The sequence below is a fragment of the Phycodurus eques genome, chromosome 1, assembly GCF_024500275.1.
Source record: "Phycodurus eques isolate BA_2022a chromosome 1, UOR_Pequ_1.1, whole genome shotgun sequence".
NCBI classification, from domain to species: Eukaryota; Metazoa; Chordata; class Actinopteri; order Syngnathiformes; family Syngnathidae; genus Phycodurus; species Phycodurus eques.
The window spans coordinates 7,057,914-7,081,220 of record NC_084525.1 but is presented as its reverse complement, the minus strand read 5'-3'; the positions used below and the strand labels follow the sequence as shown (position 1 = coordinate 7,081,220).

General features: G+C 39.6%; 2 protein-coding genes across 2 annotated transcripts; both read right to left on the bottom strand.

The window, feature by feature from the left end:
* Positions 1-11,791: 11,791 nt before the first annotated feature.
* Positions 11,792-13,544, bottom strand: LOC133400937 (thyrotropin-releasing hormone receptor). Its single transcript, XM_061673571.1, has 2 exons — positions 12,756-13,544; positions 11,792-12,172 (listed from the first exon to the last, which is right to left on the bottom strand). The coding sequence occupies exons 1-2, from the start codon at positions 13,515-13,517 to the stop codon at positions 11,792-11,794; spliced, it is 1,143 nt and encodes a 380-aa protein (XP_061529555.1). The 5' UTR covers positions 13,518-13,544.
* A 2,242-nt stretch (positions 13,545-15,786) lies between these two features.
* On the bottom strand, positions 15,787-23,177 carry ocstamp (osteoclast stimulatory transmembrane protein). The gene is made up of 3 exons (XM_061673557.1): positions 23,115-23,177; positions 19,911-20,910; positions 15,787-17,981 (listed from the first exon to the last, which is right to left on the bottom strand). Exons 1-3 carry the CDS (start codon positions 23,150-23,152, stop codon positions 17,589-17,591), a joined length of 1,431 nt encoding a protein of 476 aa, XP_061529541.1. The 5' UTR covers positions 23,153-23,177; the 3' UTR covers positions 15,787-17,588.
* Positions 23,178-23,307: the final 130 nt, after the last annotated feature.

Genomic DNA, 23,307 nt, shown 5'->3' with positions numbered 1-23,307 from the left:
TCCTGAGCAGTTCAGAATACCCACCCTTTTTGGAGTCCTTAGAGGGGGTGGAGAGTGCTCCCGCTGGGGACTGCATCGTTCTGCTGGGGACTTCAATGCTCACGTGGGCAATGACAATGAGAGCTGGAAGGGCGTGATTGGGTGGAACGCCCCCCGTTCAGAACCCGTGCGGTGTTCTGTTATTGGACTTCTGTGCTCATCACGGATTGTCCATAACAAACACCATGTTCAAGCATAAGGGTGTCCACACGTGCACTTGGCACCAGGACACCCTCGGTCACAGTTTGATGATCGACTTTGTGGTCGTGTCATCGGACTTGCGGCCACATGTCTTGGACACTCGGGTGAAGAGAGGGGCGGAGCTGTCAACTGATCACCGCCTTGTGGTGAGTTGGCTCCGATGGTGGGGGAAGATGCCGGTCCGACGTGGCAGGCCCAAACGTATTGTGAGGGTCTGCTGGGAACGTCTGGCAGAATACCCTGTCAGAAGGAGTTTCAACTCCCACCTCCGACAGAAGTTTGCTCATATTCCGGGGGAGATCGAGTCCGAGTGGACCATGTTCTGCGCCTCCGTGTTTGCAGGTGCAAGACAAATGTTGTTACTGCACTCCGGTTTCCTTCCACTTCCACAAAAACAAGCATGGTAGGTTGATAGAAGACTCTAAATTGCCCGCAGGTGTGAATGTGAGTGTGCATGGTTGCTTGTTTATGTGGGCCCTGCGATTGGCTGGTGACCAGTTCAGGGTGTACCCCGCCTCCTGCCCGAAGATAGCTGGGATAGGCTCCAGCAGCCCAAAAAAAGTTTTCTTCTTATTGTGCTGAAAAGTGCTTTCATCTCACATCATCATCTCACAGTTATTGTCCTGCTTGTAAGAAAAAGTGAGGTCCAATCCATCTTTTATCATTTTCATTCAAACTGCAAAAGAACTCGCTAGTGAGTGCAATCTCTCCTGCTGCAACATATGAAATATACATTCACTGGACCTGTTGCACTTTGAAATATGAACACATGCACTCAATCGATTGTCAAGACCTTTGTGTGCACAATTGTTTATGACGTTTGGGATTGCAGAGCCGGGATTATTGATCTTCGTTGACCATTTAGCTCTGTAAATAAATTTGTTTTCCACTTGGGTGCTTCGAAGGCCTAATAAAAGGTAGAAATACTGACACAGTGATAAAATGGATCTGACTAAAGAGTATAAATGAAAGTTGGTTGATGTGAATGTCTCACTCGTGGTTTTAGATTGTAGAACTATACTGTATAATATCCTAACATGACTAGAAAACAAACATTTACAACACAGATCTAGTCATTGATAAAACTGCTGTGTGAATAAAATCAATCAATAATGCTTGTGAACATGATGTCCAGTGCATCCTGCTGTATGGAGCAAAAATAAATGATTACAATTATTTCTTGTTTGTTCAGCTGGATAAAAGTGCAGAGACCTTGAAAAAAAGGATTTCACGTATGTTGGCCAACATGATATGACGTCATAACATTGTGAAACAAAAAATATGGATATGGCGTATAATTTTATTTGTTTCTTTTGCCTGGCTTCTAGTTAACAATGAAGATGTATGCATGATCACTCCTGTTCATGTATTGGATGGAATGCTAATGCTAAATTCCTGACTAATGAGAGGAGGATTTGTTTCGACAATTTTCCACAACTTTCTTCAAAGTCAGGAGTTTTGCATACATTTGTATACGTGTATTTGGTACCATTGCCTTTAAACTGTAGCGCTCCAACATCTTACAATAGCCTTCCACATGCTTCTCACAATAGTTAGCAGGAATTTTGGCCCATTCCTCTTGATAGAACTGGTGTGACTGAGCCAAGTTTGTAGGCGACCTTGTTCACGGATGCCTTTTCAGGTCTGCCCTGCCTTTTCAATTGCACAGAGATCAAGGCTTTGTGATGGCCACTCCAAAACATTGACTTTGATATCCTTAAGCCACGTTGTAACTAGTTGTGCAGTATGCTTTGGGTTATTAAACATTTTCACCCAAGATTTAACTTCCTGGCTGATGTTGCTTCAGTATTTCCACATAATGTTGTTTCCTCATGATGCCATCAATGTGGTGAAGTGGACCAGTCCCTCCTTAAGAAAAGCAACCCCACAACATGCCTGCCACATATTTCACAGTTGGGATGGTGTTGTAGAACTATACTGTATAATATTCTAACATGACTAGAAAGCAAACATTTACAACACAGATCTAGTCATTGATAAAAGCATGTGGAAGGCTTTGTCCTCCAAACATAACAATCATCATTATGGCCAAACAGTTAAATTTTAGATAAGTCAGACCACAGGACATGTCTCCAAAAATTAAGGTCTTTGTCCCTCGTTTTATTTGCAAACTGTAATCTGGCTTTTATATCTGTCTTTTGGAATAATGGGTTCTTCTTGGCAGAGTGGCCTTTTAGCCCATGATGTTATTGTTTTCATTTCACTGTGGCTAATGACACCCTCTTACCAGTTTCAGTGAGCATCTTCACAAGGCATTTTGCTTTTATTCTTGGGTTGATATACGATATAGATTTCGGACCAAAGCACGTTCATCTCTGGGATACAGAACCTTTGTTCTTTCTGAGCTGTATGATGGCTGAACATTCTCATGGTGGGTACATGCGTATGATTGTTTGACCAAATGAATGTGACAACTTCAGATATCTGGAAATTGTAGCCAATGATGAAACAGACTTTTACAAGTCCACAATTCTCTTCCTGATGTATTGACTGATTTCTTTTTACTTTTTCATGATGTTACACAAAGAAGCTGTGTGTTTCAGGTGTGCCTTCAAATACATCCACTGGTTTGTCTCTAATTAACACAAATGTTGTCAATAAACCTTCTTCCAAAGACATAGCGTAATTATCTGGGTTTCCCAAAATTGTTTAAAGGCATTGTACTTTTACTGTGTGTAAAACTGTCATTAATAAAATAATTCGCTCATTATTCTGGTATTTAGCAAATAGAAATAATGTGGGTAATCCTAACCTAGACCTAGACCTAGAACATGAAACACTTACTCTGATTTCATGTCGGACATTGAAATAAAAAGTTTATGTTTCTTTTTATATAGTTTATGTGAACTTTTAGTTTCAACTGTATGCAGAATGAAGGTGAATAAAATATCATGACCTTCTGAAATGCAGACTCGCTAATCACTGTGAAGCACAGAACACGCTCCACCCAGAGGTCTGTCAGTGTCCTGGCAACACTCCATTGAATTTAATGACACATTTTATTCATCCCTCCATCCATTTTCTGTTGCGCTTATCCTCACTAGGCTTTGCAGTTTTTGTCAACGTATCATTCCCTTGCTCATGGCTCGCCAAATGGTGAGGTCCAATGCAGATAGACGTTTCCTGGCTTTGCCCGAATGCCTACTCGAGCAGTTCAGTGTTTTCCATCATTGGTGGTAATAGCAGGCCTTCCACTGTGTAATTCAGGGGTCAGAAACCTTTTTGAAAGTGAGAGCGACTTCTTAGGCACTGATTAATGTGAAGGGCTACCAATTTGATGCACACTTCCAAAAAAACAGTTCATCAAATTAGCTTTTCATGATGTTATTAATAATGAATGATACTCATCCATGTGAAGATACTGATCATGTTACTGATTTCTCACAGTAATAATTACCAGTAAATTCAAAAGGTGGGAAACAGATCATTATGCAATACTTCTACAACATTCCTAGGAAATCACGATGGGCCATCATTGGTGAACTATTTTTGAAAAGGCCTGTGCGCTACTCATGTTGTCCTTGAGGGCGACTTGGTGCCGCGACACCATTTTGGTGATCCCTGGTGTAGTTTGTCCGGGACATATCCGGTTTCAAGGAACTAGCCACGGATAGTGTAAATTGTACTAGACGTTGGAGTAGTGTGACAGCTATAAATCTTCTCAAACTGGCGCTGAAATGCAGTCGGTGGCGGAAAAACGTCTTGCCAGGCGGCAATTTTGCAACGCTGCTCCAATGTCAATGGGGAATGATAGTCTGTTTGTCTCATCTGGCGACTTTTGCTTTGCAATCCGTATGCTTATTAATCATTTATTAATCAGTTTATTTGAAAGGGGACAATGCAATTTCATAAAACACATGAAATACACATAGTTAAAAAAGCCAGAATTAGCCAGAAGGCTAGTTTTCATCTGTAGTCCCCTGGCCATGATGTAAAAAAGCAGTAAAATACATCTACAAGACAATATAATATAAAACAGGATACATAAAGACTTACTATTAAGAGAGAATAAAACCACAAATCATTTGATCATAACAAAAAAAAAAAGAAAAAAAAAAACATCATAACATACTTGTCTTTTAGTGTTGGCAGCTATAGGTGTTAACTAACCACATTTTCAGTTTTTTTGTGAAGGCCTTGTATGTTGTAAGCAGTTTAACCTCCTCAGGTACTGAGTTCCACTCACCAGCGCTCCTCACTGACCAGGCTGACTTACTGAAAGTGCTCCTGCGCAGAGGAATGAGACAGTCACCTCTGACAGAGCCTCGAGTGACACGCTCAGAGCTGTTTCTTTGGCTGATGAACTCAGCCAGAGGAGCTGGAGCCAAATCATGCAGTACTTTATAAATCAAATTTAAATCTGCAAATATGTGAAGACTGTCCCACTTTAAAAGACTGTATTTTTTTAAAATTGCACAGTGATGATAGTGCCTTGGTTTTTTATCCATCACTTTAATTACTTGTTTGTACAAAACTTCCAATGTTTTTTTTTGCATTCTGACCAGCCTGGGACCAACTGGTTATGCAATAGTTAAAGTGACTAAGAATCATTGAATATAAGTAAATTTTTGCGGCTTCAGTTGACATTTCATTTCGAATTGCACGAAAATTTGCGAGGTTTAATTTGATATTTTTACGCAATTTGTCAATATGGGCTTTAAAGGAAAGCTGTGAATCTATTATTAACCCAAGATATTTGTATTGGCTGACAATTTGCATTAGTATGTCGGGGTCAGGTGATACTCTATTTGTTTTAGTGAAATACATGCCTACAGTTTTAGAAACGTTTAGCTGTAGACAGCATTCCTGCAACCAAGTTGTGACACAGGACATTGCATTAGTGAGTTTAGCAGCAACAGTATCTTTGGAGCGACCATGAACAAAGAAAACCGTGTCGTCTGCATACATTACGCACTCTGCTTCAGAACAAACAGTGGGCAAATCGTTGATATAAAGACTAAATAAAAGGGGGCCTAATATTGATCCCCGAGGGACTCCAGAGGTTAGCCTAAGAGACTCTGATCTGTAGTTGTTAACTGATACAGATTGTGTTCGGTCATGCAGATATGATTCAATCCAGCTCACAACTTTATGAGAGAAGTTAAATTTTGAGAGCTTGGTAAGAAGAACAGAGTGATTTACTGTATCGAAAGCTTTCCTGAGGTCCAAGAACACCGCCCCTACAACTCCACCCTTGTCGAGAGAAGATTTTATTTTCTCAATGAAGAGGCATGTAGCCATTTCAGTGGAATGCTTGGATCTGAAACCAAACTGCATGGCGTGGAGAGAGGGGGAGCTGCTGTTTAAATAATGGACAATCTGCTCTGACACCCATTTTTCTGCAACTTTGGAAATGGCCGGAAGAATGCTTATAGGTCGGTAGTTATTCAGACAATTTGAGTCACCGGATTTAAAGACAGGGGTAACAATAGCAGATTTCCAGGCCTTTGGAAAGTGACCAGATGAAATTGAAAGATTAATGATTGAGGCAATAGGAGTAGCAAGAGTTGAACCTAGATCTTTGAGCATGTTCGTGTCCATTCCAAAAACATCCTTTGCCTTAGATGGTTTGAGTGAATGAATTAAATCGATAACTTTGGTCTCAGTAATATTTGTAATAGTAAAGAACTGCGTTGCAGACAATGCAGGGTATTCCTTCCTTTGTTTTACTGCAAACTTAGAAGAGATTTCTGACACAGATTCAATGAAGTAGTTGTTAAAAGCATCAGCCATCACTTGAGGTTCCGTCAGGATGTTTCCATTTAATTTAATTTGCATTAGTTTTGTTTTGTTATTATGTGTATTACCCAATAGTTTTTTAATATAATTCCAGGTTATTTTTGAATTTCCCTTCGCACTATTCAAAGCAGTAATGAAAAAGTCAGCTTTAGATTTTCTTATTTCTTTCACTACCCTATTTCTCAGTGAAATAAAGTGGTGTCTATTGTATCCTGATTTGACCGACAATTTCAAGGAATGATCGCGTTCTTTCATCAGTTTCAGAATAAATGTGTTTAACCAAGGAAGGCCATTCGTTCTAGCTTTTAGTTTAATTATCTGTGTAAATTGTATAATACTTTTTTGTATTTTGTTGCCAAATTTAGAACAATCCTCATCTAAATTTTTACCAGCAAGTAATACATCCCAGTTTACTTCTTGGATAGAATCTTGGAAATTTTGTTGTTCATGTTTTGGTATCCTATTGGATTCAGTGGTGGCCAAGGGTTTGAAGCGCTTTTTATTTAATTTTCTTGTGACCATTATAAGATTGTGATCAGACAATCCTGTGAGCATATTGTATGGCTTCAAGATCCTTTCTGGCCTATTAGTAAAAGCTAGATCAATCTGAGTTCGGGTGGAGTTTGTAATTCTCGTAGGGCCATTAATTACCTGAGTCATATCCATATCATCCATGACCCTTTTCAATTGTTTCCTAACTTTGTTAACTTCCCAATTAACATTTAGGTCACCCATTATTATCACCTCTTTTGCAAGATTGAGTTGTTTCAGTAAAATTTCCAGCTTTTCATAAAAAGCGGCATTTGATGAGGGAGGCCTATAAATAACTACAAGAATAAAAGACATTTGCTGTGACAAAGAAACAGTTAGTCCAAGAAATTCTAATCCATTCTCATATGTAACATGTATTTCATTACAATTAAAAGTGTCCTTGGCATAAATCATAACACCTCCTCCCTTAGAACCCTGTCTGTCGTTTCTAAACATTTTATAACCAGGTACAGATAGTATTGCTGAGGGCGAAGATTCATGGAGCCATGACTCAGATAGGCAGAGGAAGTCAATATTTGAGTCAGTGAGAAGGTGTTTGACCTGATCACTTTTTGTTAAAATGCTTCGTATATTTAAGTGTGCACAAATAATGCCTTTTGGTTTACGTGTTGAGTAGCCATCTTGTTTTTTTTTTTTTCTTGCTTGGTTATCTTCTTTCTTGATTGGTTTTGCACAATCTCCTTTGGATGTAACCCTCAAAGCAATATTAACACTTTTTTGTTTACTTCTGTATCACATAGAACTTTTACAACAATAGGATCTTATTTCCAGGTAGTGCACACAGTGAAAGGGTCATCTAAGAAGCTTGTCGGACTCAGCAGCAGTAGCTCAAGGGGAAGGAGGAGGTCATAACTGCTCTGTTTGTGTTCAAATAAAGACATATCGTTTGTGTCAAAAAAACATGTCGTGAAACACGTTTTTCACATTTTGGCGCTATTGTTAGGTCACAGTCAGGCTTATTTATTTAATACCGTCTTACGTTAACACAGCGATGAAATAAAGTGGCGAGCGAACACACACATGCAGTATAAACGCAGCTGATCACACCTTTTTATCCACCCATCAAATGTAGATCACAAGATAAATGCGTAGGGAGTCTCATACCAACATGTTCTCATCATCCATGTACTCAATCAGGTGTGCTATGGTAATAAGCCTTGATGACTCCATGTGAGAGGCTCAGAAAAAAAAAAAAAAAAAAAAAGAAAAATGCTAAATGATCAGAGTACATTTTCATTCTGCCTACATCTCTGGGATGAGAGGACTCCCTGGATGGCTATTGTACGTCGAAGGGTTTGCAAGGCTCACTATCAATAAATTCTGCGTCATACGTGGAGGTCGCGGTTTGTGTGTCGCAGCATAACCACTAAAACCACATGGTCATTGTTCTCCACTTTACTTATTATGCAGAGTGGTTGTGCAGGGAATCAAAACAGAAATGCCAACATGAATACCAAATTAAATTAAGTTGTGTTGAATGAATTGTGTGGCCTTCAAACGCATTGAACAACAGAAAATGCTCATTTAATTATGGCTGTAAAAGGAATGAAGTTGACATTTAAAGCAACAATATGTAGTCGTTGAAACTTGAAATGAAAGCATTCAAAATCACTATGATGGGTCATTGACTTGTAATAATGATTAAGGGGAAAAAAACCATGCAAAGTTTGTACAAAAAGAAAGGACAGTGTTAAGTTAAGTTCTCCCTTCGCACCGCTACTGAGTTGGTTTGTCTTTGTGTGATCCAACAAAACATAATGGCTCGCATTTTAGCTAATCTCAGCTCCAGAGAGCACTATCCGTTTCAACATCAACAGAGCATGTCTGCGCCATTAGTTCAGTTCCAGCAACAGAAAAGTCAATTAATTAGCCACTCCTTCAATAATCATGTTAACTATGTCTAAATTTTCACCATGTCTACTTTGGGCTCAATTTACCTGTTGATATGTAAATGACACCCGGTGTTCCGTCTTCCTTCTCAGCTTCTTACCTCCTGTAACATTTTTTTTTTGGGACACTTCACACATTCAAACCATGGCGCCAGAGAAGAAGGGTAAAATCGTTATTTAAGGAATTTATTCTGTTTTCTCAATAGCGTTGCCTTTGTCAAAGGAAGAGTATGTTTTCTCTGAGAATGTTTGAGCTTTTGCCACTCCAAAGTTTGAGTGATGTCATGGTGAAAAGGTAAATTCATGAATAATAATCTACACATTTCTGCCAGTACAGGGCACTTATGAATCTTTTAAAAGTTGGGTCGAGCTATAAGCTTCGAAGAGTTATTAGAGTTTTGTGTTCCATGGCCACTCATCAAACTTTGCTGCCAGGTCTGCCTATTCGCAACCATGACAACTGAAGTTTCTCAGGGTTTCTCTAAATCACCCAAAAATTCACTGAAAAATGGCAGACTTCCTGTTTCTTTTTATACACAAGTTCATGGGACTTTTTTGTATGTATACTGACGATAGGCATGCTCAGCAAATTTCATCCGGTTGAGTCAAAGTTCGGAGGGGTGAATTTGAAAACAAAATGGGTGCTACCAAGACCATTTCTAGTTTGAGTGTGTGAACTGCTTGAAAAATGACAAAGAATCGTCTTTACACAACATTTCAGCTAGCGCGTGGAATAATGATTAGCATGCCTGTCTAATATTCTAGAGGGTCTGGGTTTTACAACAACTATTTAGGGTGCCTTCAAATACAGCTGTGTTGCTTTTGTAGCATTTCAGTCAAGGTTTTGTGGTAATACTGAATGGTATTTGGAATTATTAGCAAATTGTTGCTTTATTTTTACTTCCCTTCTTGAAAAGGTGAAAACAAAATTAAATTAAGTTGTACTGGTTCTAAGTCACATTATTGGTGGAAAAAGTTTTCAAATGAATGATCTTGTTCTCATTTCTTATATCTCAAAACCCTGGCATTTGAACAAGGTTGTGTGGACTTTTTTTATACACTGTACATCCACTTAACAAGTACAAGGAGAGAGGGAAAAGTCCTCATTTGCAAAAGCAAAGCAAACACTGTCCTAAAAGAACTAGATTGCTCTGTATAATACTTTTTCACATTTCAAACAGTACAGCTCGGTTGTTATGATTACCAGTATACCTTACACAGTAGGCTGACATCAAGCTGGCTCCTGCAACCATGCGTGTAATAAATTATTGAAAGATATGCCAAAGAGAATGCTTGAGCAAGACCAGTTATGCTGATATTTCACTTGTGTTTGTAAATGGAAATAAAACATGTTCTGTAAATAGAACACAAATTAGTGGCCCGTTTTATTTGTTTTTGTCAAAATGACACACTATTTGTGCAACTCGCTTATACACATAGGCCATCAACACCGATACAGAAAACCCTAAAACACAACTACAAACATCCAGTACAGTCCTATTTCATTCTCGATACAGATGGTGTCATTTCAAATATAGCATGTCTATAACAAAGGTGAGTTGAGCCATTGTTGCTGTTTAATTGTTCAAATATGCTTATTGAGATGCGTTTACATCATGCAACGCGTTAAATGGCCAACCTGCCCAGTTTTAACGACATATTGATCATCTGAACAAACGTGTTGCTATTGTTACCTGTATTGTTAGTGATTCTTGTTAACATGAGATATACTGTACACTATATTGTATGTAGCTCTCAATCGGCTTTTTATACTACTGCACTAATGCATCCTGAGCAACTGAAGAGCACTTGCAGTTGAGCAACACAGATAGACTTCCTCCTGATGAATGGATTACATTATCACTATACACAGCAATAACTAGCTCTGTCTTGACGACATTTCAAAAGATATCCGGACCATGGCCTCTTGTTGCATCAGGTGTGGTTCACCATTGTTGAAATATAATATACTTAAGTGCGAGTCTGGATTTCAAATCACGCACACATCCATATGATAATACGACTGGTGTCCCATTAAGCAGATAGAGGTAAACTGAACATACTGTACAGTAGATTGGGTTGACATATATAGTTACAATAAAAAACAAAAGCATAAGCACATCCCATGTCAACAAAACACATAGCTGCTACTTGAAAATGTCCAAATTGGGCCCACCCAAGGTGTCAATATTTTGTGTGGCCAATATTATTTTCCAGCTGGCTTTAACCCTCTTTGGCATGGAGTGCACCAGAACTTCAGAGATTGCGACTGGAATCCTCTTCGACTACTTGACGATGACATCAACGAGTTGGTTGATGTAAAGACCTTTTGGCCCCACAGATGCTCAATTGGGTTTAAGTCTGGAAACATGCTTGACCAGTCAATCAGACGTGAGTACTTGCCTCACAAGAGTCCTGAGTGGCGCCGCTTGCCCAAAGTCAGTCGAGAAAATGGATAGGTGGATGGATGGATGGATGGATGGATGGAAGGACGGACGCCATATCACTTTCCGAGTTAAAGCGCAAAAGTCAACAAGCGCCATTTAGACAAAAAAAGAACGATGCCTACTAGTAGACTGCTTATTACGACATTGTTGGATGTTGCATTTTCAAACCCTACAAAACCATCAATTTTCTGAGCCGCTTATCCTCACGGCCGAACAACTCTTATTTAAAACTCGTCAAAAATAAAGGTTTTAATTTATGAACCAACAAGAGCTAATCGCAAGCCAGGATCTTGAGAATAGCAGAAACGACGAAGATAACTGACTCCGTGCAATCAATGTGACTTGATTTGAAAGGTCAATTTAAAGTTTAAGGGTCAGTTCATGAGCCTGTAATTCTAGTACACTCATCCTTTATTAATTTTTATTCACAAAGCATCATACTTACCATTGCAGTGTAATTTTATAGTTACATTATGTGATCATTTTGAGCTTGTCTGTTTTTGAAGAAAAATGTTTTATTGGCGTTGTCTGGTTTTGCAATAAAATGAATACAAAATAAATTGTTCACATATCACCCTCTTAATTGCTTAATGTATAACCCTAACCCTAACTTAATAACTTTATCAGCTTTAACCTGAAACCTCAAATAATATTTAAAGAAAAACCCTAATTTTAGTCAATTCACACCAACAAATGGAGATGCTTGCTTTTGTGTGTGAACGTTGCTCTTGCTCTCCATGTTGTCACAGTAAATTTAATTTTAAATAAAATGTAATGAATTACAATACCATTCAAATAAGCAGTAATGTCTGTTTATACTTACTAGGCAGAAAATGACAGTATTTTATGCATAAAACAAGTACTTTTCAGGTGTCACTGTAAATGCACACATGCACAGCCTAATTAAGCATCGTCATCTGCTGAACTGAACCTCCTGATGGTTCTTCCATTGACCTCCTCATGCTCTGTGATCGGTTCATTGCTCTCATGGGAGGAATCCTTAATCACGCTATAATACATGGGTACGTTGTTTTCTATCGCCTCCCGTTTGTGTCGATAAGAACACTTGCAGAGCTTCTTGAACGTAGCTCTAAACTTCTGAGACATGAGGTTGTAAATGATGGGGTTGATGGCGCTGTTGGCGTAGATGCACATCCTGCAGAAGAGCAGGAACCACGTGTTATGGTATGGAGGGTCAAAAAAGGAGTTGACCACCACCAACGTGCGGTAAGGCATCCAGAGAAGGGCGAAGAGGATGACCACCGCAGCCAGCATCTTTGTTATCTGTTGCATTACACACAAAGAAGAGGAAAGGCAAAAATACTGCATGGCTATACTTTTGCATTATTGTTAACATGAAAAGTGTCCTGAGTGGTCCAGCAACATTACAGTCCCCTAAAGAAGGGTGACAGAGATGCTGTTCACAGTATTACATGACAGAGAACAATTAATTTTAGAACATATTTAAACTTTATACTCTTTGTTTTTTTTGTTTTTTTAAATAGGCTCATCACTTTGGTTTCTGGCAACATCTCTGTTTATCCAAGAATTTTTGGGCTAGAAACAAAAAAATAAATACATATTATGTATTTTTTTCAGTGCACATATAATGGCCATCAATAATCCTGGAAATTTTGGTATTCGGGGTCTGGCCTGGTCCCTAATAGCAGGGGTCCACTGTAGTGTACTTCTAATTTTACCAGTATTTATTATTTTTTACACAATTACATTATCAACTATTTCATATTGTTGCATTTTTTTTTGGTTTCCCCACCAGATGTTATCATGGCGCTCCTTTAGTTTTTCTGTTCCTTTGCTTTTTCTTTTGATACATTGAAAAAAGTACTGTGCTATGTACTGTGTATACCTGCTTCCTGGCTGAGACTGCCCCCTTGTTGGCCTTCTTAGTGTCGCTGGAGCGACCTTGGTGAACCGAGCCTCTGGCGTTGAGATGCGAGGGGCTCATGAACAGAATCCTGGCGATGAGGCTGTACAGCACGGTCGCCACCATGAGTGGGACCACATAGAACAGAGTGAAGTCCAGGAAGTAGATTGGCATGTAGAGGCTTCTGGAGACACGGTAGCCGCAGGTAACCACCACGCCGTTGGTGTAGACGGTTTCATCAGTGTCCACCAAAAAGAACCACATAATGCAGTAGAGCGAAGTGAAGACCCACACGCCAGCAATGATTCTCTTGGCTCGCGACACAGTGCATATGAACTGAGCCTTTATGGAGTGACAAATGGCGATGTATCGTTCGATGGTAAAAGCAGTGATGGAGCAGGAGGACACGTTGATTCCCAGGTACTGTAGGTAGGTGATGCACAAGCATCCCGTGTAGCCGTATATCCAGAAGGCTACCACATCAGAGATGTTGGGCAGTCCTGCGGTCAGAAGCACAATGAGGTCAGCCACCGCCAGACTAACGAGGTAGCAGTTGGTCGGGGTCACCATGTGCTTGGTCCGCAACACCACCAGCACCACCATGATGTTTCCGGAAATCCCCACTCCACAGATGAGTAGCGTCAGGAATATGGTTACGACCTGCTCGTCCAAAGGGTTCAGAGGCATTCTCGTTAAATTTACAACCTGAGTGACATTTGGAATGTTGGCCGTGTGGTTCTCCATGTTTGAATATTGTGACTTTCCTTTCTTGATCTTCAGTGGCACCGACAATTATCCTAAAGAGACACATTTTTGCTTGAAACCAAAAACACTTGTATTCACATTTACTTTGTCCTTGTTTTAATGCTTTCTGCTGTATTTCACAATCCTGTAAAGTATCTAAGTTACCTATCTAAGTACCTATCTTTGCTCGTTTGCCCATGCATACCACTAACCACACTCTCCATTCAGGCAATTTTATTAAACTCTTCGTTCCCAAAGTCTGCACTACTTTCGGTCAGTCCCCTTTTCAATTTTCTGGCCCAACAGACAGGAATACTCTGCAACAAATAATCAAACGCACTTTATTCATCAGAATATCGTCATTTAGTTAGTTAGTCAAAGATATTGTACATGATCACTACACCTGTTTTTAGCCTGTTTAGAACCTTTTATTGACCATCTGCTATGAAGTAATGTAATGTGTTATGTAACAATTTAACTAACTCACACTGTACAGTTTGTTGTCTATGTATTCGTATTTGGTTTTATGTTGTTCTATTTTACTCTGCTGTCTGCTGCCAGGTCGTCATTGCAAATGAGAATCTGTTCATAATTGCTGTACCTGTGCAAATAAAGGTCAAATATATATTTTTTAAAAATAGTGAAATCATGTGTTTCTAAATACTGCACATTATATATATATAGTATTAAACTGTTTTTCAACATATCACTTTTCAAGAATTTTTGGGCGTGGCTAAAACAGTGTCCAGTCACACACACACACACGTGCACACACCCACACACACACACACGTGCACACACACACACACACACACAGGAGACAGGGGAGGTGAGCAATTAGCCTTAGAAACATGTTTTTGGAATGTGGGAGGAAGCAAGAGTACCTGGAGAAAACCCGCACAAACACGAGTAGAACATGCAAATTCCACACAGGAAGGCCGGAGTCCGGATTCGAACTTCCAACCTGAGAACTGTGACCCACCTGTCATCAGTCATATTTTTCAAGAAATTGTCACTAGTTCATAAATTCTGCTTGGGTGTGTACACTTAAGAGCACAGCTGTATGTGTCAGGTCAACTCATGCTATACTGAAAGTCAGCTGGGTTAGACCCCAGTTCCAGGATAAAGACAGGTATAGAAATTGGATCGATTGTCTCTGTGTATTTTTCAACAGCTCGCAGTCAATGACATGATATATATATACAGTATATACTGTAACACCAGTCATAACATCACTCCATCTCCTCTCGCATGCATGTTTGAGCTGCTTCTTTTTAGTGTGGTGTAAATCATTCAATGCAAAACAAACTGGAATATTCATTTCCAATCATCAATTAAATGTAAAATTCTAATAGATAAATGAAAAATGAGATTGTGCATAAAATCTACCTCGATTTGACAAAATCAATTAAAGCTGATTGAAGAAAGAACATATGTAAGTATATGAGTAGAAATGGGCAACTTACCATCACTTGCAGGGAAAGCGTTGAGTGTGATGTGACAATTCTCGGGTAAAATCCACCAAGACACGCAGATGTCGGCTTGGTTCTCTCTCTGCCAGTCACTCTGTATTTGTCTAGACACCCCCCCCCCCCCCCCCTCCTTGCACACCATTCATCTACTTGTAATGTACTGCATTGTTCAGCCACTAACTTCAAAATCAATTCCACCCTCGTCCAAGCTCAGTGTTATGGCAAATGTGTGGTCACAGCTGGAACCATAGCCCTTGTACTGTAACTACTGGCCGAGGTTGTAGCCCCCAATCGAACACAATGAGTACACCCCAGTGACAAGTGAACTGAAATGTTATTACCGTATGTGCCGAATCTTTTTTCTTTTCACCATATCGTGGTTCGGTTTTTGCAGTTTCACAATATCGTGGCTTTTTAAATCGTATATATCGAATTTTATATTGCAGATTTTTCAGGATTGCAGAATTTTGCAGTGGTTATTTTTCCACACAGAGTGTTACCGCAAAGCAGTAATTGCAAGCGAGGAGGAAAGTGTATGTACAAGACAGAGAAGAACCCAAGCAAGAGACAGGGAATGAACCAAGTGCCATGTGTCTTACTGGCTTACGTAACTGCATGTTTACGGTAAAGTAAACATTGTTAGCCAATTTAATCTTGTCTCCCACCACTGGTTCAAATGAACTGTTAATCCCTCCGCAAGTGGTCAATAATAGAGACAGCCACCAGTGGACTTTCAATCGCTTTATTGAACAAACGGTAAGAAAACAAACATGTATTAATCAAATTCTTTCACGAACTGCCAATGGCCATAACTTAACCCAAGCAACTCAACACGCAGACTTGCAAATGGTTAGCCACTTAACAGCCAGCGCTATAACTGAGCCAACACAGCCAACTCTACACTCTCATTCGCTGACTCCTACGTCAGTCAACGTGTGCTGTCTTTTCAGACAGCCACACGTTCAAAGTCACAGATACTACAGTGTAGAATGTGAGGATGGTGACCCAAAGTAGACAAAAATAATCCGTGCACCTCAAATGCATAATTTGTATTGATATTCTGTGTGAAGCTTTGAAAAATATCTAAAATAATAAAATTGTTCTACTTCATGGATTTTAATGAATCGCAAGGGCCTCTGGAATGTAACCCTCGCAATAAACGAAGGACTAGTCTAGCAGATTTTTAAAGGGAGAAAAATAATATAGACAACATGTTTTTGCTATTTGTAGACTGGAAGCGAGAAAATTTTTTCATTTTTTAAAATGATTATTCCTAAATACATGAATTCTAAGGAGTTGGTGGCATGCCCACTACTCCGGACAACATGTGTTTCACCTTTTACAGTTCTTAACAACACAATGGCTAATACAAGATTATGTAAAAACTGTGAAAGGTTTTTAATGAACTAAGAGATCAGAACATACTGTATTACTCCATTTCGAAAGTCTCTACACAGTCAGCGTTAGAATAGATTTTAAAGTTCTGCTATTGGTCTATAAATCACTAAATGGTTTACGTCCAGAATAGGTTAAAGAAATGCTAATGTAAATTAAATCCAGTAGGGCTCTGAGATCTACAGACTGGGGTCAGATGTTTGTCTTGCACTTTGTGTTTTTAGTAGTTTTTGTCTCTTTGATTTTAAAAGCTGTCTTTTACTTTTGTGTACTTAGTTTTTTAAATGTCTTTTGCTCTTTATTTTAAAATGCTTTCAACCATCTAAAGCACACTGAGTGTATATACATACAAGGTGCATTTGCCCTATATAAATAAAATTCCCTTGCTTTGCCTAATGTTTTTTAAGTAATGTGTTCACATTTTTTATAACATATTCCAATACTGTTAAATGAACTGCAAAAAATGTTGAACCTCATTAAAGTGGCCAACTATTCAAAAGATGTCCCCCAACCTTCATATGCATAAGATTACAGCTCTGTGAGGTGCACACATTTACATACAGTATGCATGGAGATAAAAAATAACAGGAAATAGATCTATCACAATTTCTGTTGTCATCTTACAGATGTAGATTTCTCTGACTGCCAAGATGTGTACAAAAGTCAGGCTTAAAATAGATGAAGAAAAATGGAATTCTTTTTTTTATTCTGGTAGGACATCTTAAAATAATCTCCAGAAGCTTCAACAAGGGATTTTGAAGTGAAAGCGTATTGTCCTTTTTGATAGTGATGGAAATAGAACAGAGCATTATTTATGCCCTCAAAGAATATTTACACAACTCCAAAATACATTCCTCAGGAGTTGAACGAGCTATAGTGATTTGATAAATCAGCCCAAAGCACCATAATGACATCTAGTGGCGCTGGAAGCTAACGAGAAACTAACTGGAGTAGTGGTGAGACTCAAATAAATAAAAAAAAAATGTCATCACATTTTAATCACAAGAAATAGTGACACAAAATGGGCCAGTGTTTTGTGATCCATTGATGACAAAGATTCTTTGGACATTCGACAATGTTTAACTGCTTTGAGTGTTGTGTCATGCAGCTTGTGCACAGTACAAAAATGTTGCGCTAAAGCCATTAAGTTAAAGTTTTACAGTTGATGTTCGCCCCAGTGACTTGTTGATTGAAATCTTCAATGTCAAGGAACAAGGTACAGTGGCATCAAAGTGAACACTGTGACTGTCATCATGCAGACAACTAAAACAGTCTCTTGTGGTTCCTTTCCGTCCTGCCTTACTCTGCCTTTCGAGACCCTGTAAGCCAGTCTCATCTCTTCCTGCTTTTTAAAGAAAGATGCACAGATGTTCCTCCGTAGCCGTGTGGCGTACACCTCAAGGAACACCAGCACATAGCTCATCAGCCACAGACATCCCAGCAGTGTGCTCACACCTGCGTTGGGAGCTGAAGTTGCGGCATCACACAGCGACGTTTTGGGGCTGAAGTTCCACTTGTACTCCTTGCGGAAGTCCGTCAGCTGCCGTGTGATGCAGGATTGCGGGATGATGCAAAACGCTGGTGGAAACCATTGAACCTGTCGGTGGTAAAAAATAGAAATGAAAACAACATACCAGTATATGGACATAAGTATTAAAACATACCTCTCAGCTCATTAGTGGATGTTTCAATTGGTCAACTGGAATCAAAACGTTTACTCCCACAGTATGCAGTATTTGTCAAGTACAGAGGGTCTCACCCAACTTGTCTGTGAAATTCAGGTTTCTAAACCATTCTAATGAACAAACTATTCCTATAGACGGCGGCTATGTGTCTCTTCTCTTCTGAGATCAGCACAGCCTTTGAGTAGACGATAAAGATAAGTGCTTGGATCTCAGCTTGTCACAGCAATTATGAGGGAGAGAAATACCAACACGTTGGAAGTCGGACAAGTGTAGACACCTACACTCGAACAGAGTAAATATATGTATAAACAGAGTATGTGTTGCGGTAAGTAGTGTTAAACTTTGTGTCATGATGGTGAGGAAAGATGACACAGTTTATGGAGTGTACGGCAAACTCCATGTAAAAAAGCCTCGAGCCATACAATAAGTCAGCGTCTCTCACATTCATATTTCTTAGTCGTATATCTGTAAATTACTATTGCCATCAAAAGCCTATTGTCAGTCTTTTCTTCAGTTTTTTGTTTTATAGTTTGAGGTGTCACACAATAAAAAAGATTATCATCAAAGTCACTGTTCGGCTTGACATGTTTCTATTCACAAAAAGCTTGTTTTCTATGCTTTGTGGTCAGAAACCGTTTTTTGTTGAAACCTAACCCATGTTTTACTAAAGGGAAAAGCTGGAAACAAACTTTTTTTCTGGTGAAAGAAGAGCACCTATGATTTCTTTTGGTTGGGTCAGTGCTTATACTGTCACAGAACACAATATTCTGAGGGTCTTGAAAGATCAGTCAACATGTTCTAAAACAGCTGGCAGTGAATGAGTTAATCAATTCATGAATCAGTCACAATAAACCTATGTATCTATTTTTTATGACATTTTTGTTTGGATGGGTGCCATGAAATGTTTTGTCATGTAAAATATGTCCCTTGGCCCATTAAAGGTTGGAAAACACTGATTGTCGTGGAAGAGCATTTTAATTGTTCTGCTTGCCAATATATGTCGTTGGCTTCGATAGATGAACAAAGAAACATTATTTGTAGCAAATAAATAATCATTTTAGACCTAATTAAGTAGAGTTGGATTCATTCCCGGGCACACCTGATGATCTCTCTTGGCACGCTAATGTGAAAGGTCAGTGGCATACTTTTAACTTTGTGGGGACAGTTTGGAGGGGGCCCCTTTCTATCCCTAGTGGACATAGCAAGGACCCCCAATGGCATGCTTGGATGGGTTTGGTGTGGAAGCGCTTGGGAACGCTGATCTCAACCCCATCAAACACCTTTGGAATGCACCAAAACACAGATTGTGAGCTAACATCCACACACTTACCTCAAAATATTGTGGAAAGTGCTCCGCATAGAGGTGTTATAAGGGAATACACACTGCATTGTTTCTTTAGATCAGTGGTTCTCAAACTTTACACTTCACACCAAGTAGCACCTCAAAAAATACTTAAAGTACCACCAGAATGAAAAATATTAAGATACAGTAGCGTAGTGGGCACATAGTGGGTAGTGCTCATCAAAAACGAGGCAGTGGATTTACTCCTAAAAAGTACATTTTATATTATTGTCATCCACTGGCACAGCAACAGTTTGAACAATAACACTGGACCTAAATCTAAGAAATAAAAACATGAAATTAAATAATTATTTTATCAAAATGTAACAAACGTCTCCAAAAAATTAAATGCAAATTGTACTGAAAAGTTAAATGCAACTGAACTGTACTTAACAAATGTACTGTACTGGATAAAAGCCACTTGAGGGAGCCTGCGTAAAAAACTCTGAGGATCACCTAGATGTTGCTTTAATGTGTGTGACCAGGTGTGGTTTCTCACCTTATAACTGACGCTGATGCTGGCAGACATGGGTGGAAAGTCCAGCAGCCATGGAAGAATGACTTGAATTATATGATACACAACATGGTCCAAGGCTGCTATTAAAGCTATTGCAGTGAAATATAATGTCACCACCAATAGTGAGATGGCACTGGGGGTGCATGCCCCACACAAGATTTGAAATTTTCTGAACAAAGTGGTAGAACTTTTGGGGGTGGTGTGAGCTTCATGTGGCCCGAGCTGTTTGTAGATGGAGCGATTATCAAATTTAATGTATGTCAAATACGATTTCAGGTAGCATGCGGATTCAAAAATTAGCACAGCAACAAAGACGGCTGCCAGAATTCTGTTGGATAATAGTTTGTATTGTGTTATCATGGTCCTCATATGGGAAAAGTTGATTTCTACTTGTCCAATCATCTTAGTAAACCTGCTTTTCACCTCGGACACATCCACTTGTGTCAAGTGCTCCAACTTCCTTAAGTTGGTGACAATGCTCAGGTCCTCCTTCCTCACTTTAATGGCTTCCTTGACAATTTCCTGCCTCGCTGTGTTTAAAAGCTCTGAAGAGTTCAACAAGGTCTTGGAGAACCCCTCGGCGGTGCACTTCAGGGTACGTACGACTGCGCCGACATTCACGCTGATGTTCGGGATGACGTTCAACATCAGAATCATGACCGAGGCCGAGATGAGGAGCTTGCCGCCTTGCCTGGTGCAGACCGTGGGCAGGGTCATGGTCAGCACACAGCGCAGAGGGTGACACAGGAATGAGGCCAGTGACATAGCCACGCTGTAGGCCAGCGCTGTGTGAATGGATGCGTCGTGGTCATATTGCAGTGTTCTGGAGAGCCAGTGGTGGAGCAGAGTGCCAGTAACAGCAGCCAGTGTGAGACAAAGGCACATCAGGGTCCAGAGGTGTCGGCCCACAGGCTTGGCTGAAGAGTAAACATCCCACAGGTAGGACAAGGAGGACTTCACTGACTCCCTGGAGCATGCTGCCCTGTTCACAAACACAAGGTACAGTATATTAAGTACTGTCCAGCTGTCTGGTACGAGGAAGTGACGGCTGGTCAATAGAGGGCGCTAGGGAGTCACTCCACCATGCACGGTGGTCACCCAATTTTCCTTTAAGACTAAATAAATAAATACAAATATTAATACTAAAATAAAGAAAAGTTGCAAAATAGATTATCTATGAATAATAGTATGCAGTGAATTATGTTTAAAGTTGTTTCGTTCATCTCTATTTTCCGATTTTGTGGTGTATGCAAGGAATTAGGGATTTCGTCATCTACGGTTCATCAATATCTTGGAAAGATTCAGGGAATCTGGAGAAATCTCTCCACATAAGCTGCAAGGCTGAAATCCCACATTGAATGAACAATCCCTCAGTTAGCACCTCATTAAAAACTGGCATCATTGTCTGAAGAATATGGCCATGTGGGCTCAGGAACACTTCAGAAAACCATTGTCAGGTAACACAGTTCATCGCTACATCTACAAAAGCAAGTTCAAATTTGACCATGCAAAGCGAAAGCCATATATCAACAACACCCAGAAAGACCAGAAAGGCTTCTCTGTGCTGTGGTCTGATGAGTCCACATTTAATTTTTTTGGGGGGACATCGTGGACATTGTGGTCTCCTGGCTAAAGAGGAAAATAAATATCCAGATTGTTATCAGCGCAAAGTTCGAAAGCCAGCATCTGTGATAGTATGGGGGTGTTAGTGCCCATGGTATGGGTTACTTGCACATCTGTGATAGCATCACACATGCTGCCATCCAAGCAATGGCTTTTTCAGGGACGTCGCTGCTTATTTCAGCAAGACACATTCTGCACGTGCTACAACAGCGTGGCTTTGGAGTAAAATAGTGTGATTACTAGACTGGCCTGCCAGCAGTCCAGACCTGTCTCCCATTGAAAACGTGTGGCACATTATGAAGTGCAAAATACGACAATGAAACCCTGGACTGTTGAGCAACTGAAGTTGTACACTAAGCAAGAATGGGAAAGAATTCCACCTGGAGTACCCAAATGCTTTTTGAGTGTTGTTAAAAGGAAAGGTGATATAACACAGTGGTAAACATGCCCCTGGCCCAGTTTTGGAAAGTCTTGCATGCATCAAATTAAAAATGAGCGAATATTTGAAAAGCAAAAACAAACAAAGAAAAAAAACAATAAAGTTAATCAGTTTGAACATCATATGCAGTATCTTGTCTTTGTAGTCTATTCAATTGAATATAGGTTGCTAATCCCAAAGAAAAATACACTTCTCCACTGGATAAACTGGGGAAGGCGGGCACAGAGTTGACAGAAAGGAAAGCGCTGAACAAGCTTCTGTCCATCATGGACAATCCACAGCATCTATGCACTGCACAGCACCATCTTCAGGGAGAGGAGAAGGATCAGTGACAGGCTGCTGTCACGGCCCTGCTCCACTGACAAACTGAAGAAATCCTTCCTCGCGGCTATTTAATTACACCCTGAGAGGCAAATGCTAATATAATTCCCTCAACTCTGTACTGTCAACATTTTCCTCTGATAACCAAACACATAATTCTGGACTTTAAAAACGCACTTGAATTATGACCTCTATTTTTTTTTTATTAACTTCTGACCAATCAAAAACAAGGAAATTAAAGTACTTTTGGACACGCATTAGAAGGGCTGTGCATATATAGCACATTAAAGGGTTATGTTTAAAATCTTACCTTCTTCAATTTAGGTACAGTGGATTTTTGCAGAAGTGTACATTAGCTGACAAAAGTGCAAATGTCCTCCAAATACAGAATCGACTTAACTTTGTGAATCCCGCGAAGCGTGAACTTTACGGTAACAATTTTCATGACATGTTGCCCCGTGCTAATCATCACCTGGCTTCAGGTTAATACACAACAGAAATATTGTATCAGAGCTGACTCTGGAATAACAATGCTTCACAAAGGAAAACATATTTAATATATAGTCCTCTGTATCTTTGCTTTGATGTAAACAAAAATGTCAATATGACCTTTCCAGTGTGTATTAGAGTTGGTGACAATCACGCGGACAAGAGACACTTTAAAAAACTAAATATGACAATTATGTTGACATCAGTGAAAGCTCTCTCACAGAAAGCTTCACAAATCTCGCTTCGAAGATATCGAATCACATTTAATTCACACTCCTCACACTGGGCCAAAGAGAGATAATAACAATTCTTACCTGACAGGCCCAATGAGGCACTCTGTGCCAAACTTCATTGCTGCTATGAAATGTTGCGTCTGAAGTAAAAATGGATTGGCAAAATATGAAGTATAAAAGAGGAAGTGGCGTAAACACAGTCACAGTCATGTTGTTGTTGCACACGAAATAGACAACTTTAAATGAGGCAAACATGACATGGAACCATGTGACA

Coding starts and splice junctions, on each gene's coding strand:
- LOC133400937 (XM_061673571.1), bottom strand. CDS start 13,517: ATGGAGAACCACACGGCCAACATTCCAAATGTCACTCAGGTTGTAAAT. Junction 12,173..12,755: donor CAGTCTCAGCCAGGAAGCAG/GTATACACAGTA, acceptor GTAATGCAACAG/ATAACAAAGATGCTGGCTGC.
- ocstamp (XM_061673557.1), bottom strand. CDS start 23,152: ATGAAGTTTGGCACAGAGTGCCTCATTGGGCCTGTCAG. Junction 20,911..23,114: donor TGCCTCATTGGGCCTGTCAG/GTAAGAATTGTT, acceptor GTTTGTGAACAG/GGCAGCATGCTCCAGGGAGT. Junction 17,982..19,910: donor GCATCAGCGTCAGTTATAAG/GTGAGAAACCAC, acceptor TACCACCGACAG/GTTCAATGGTTTCCACCAGC.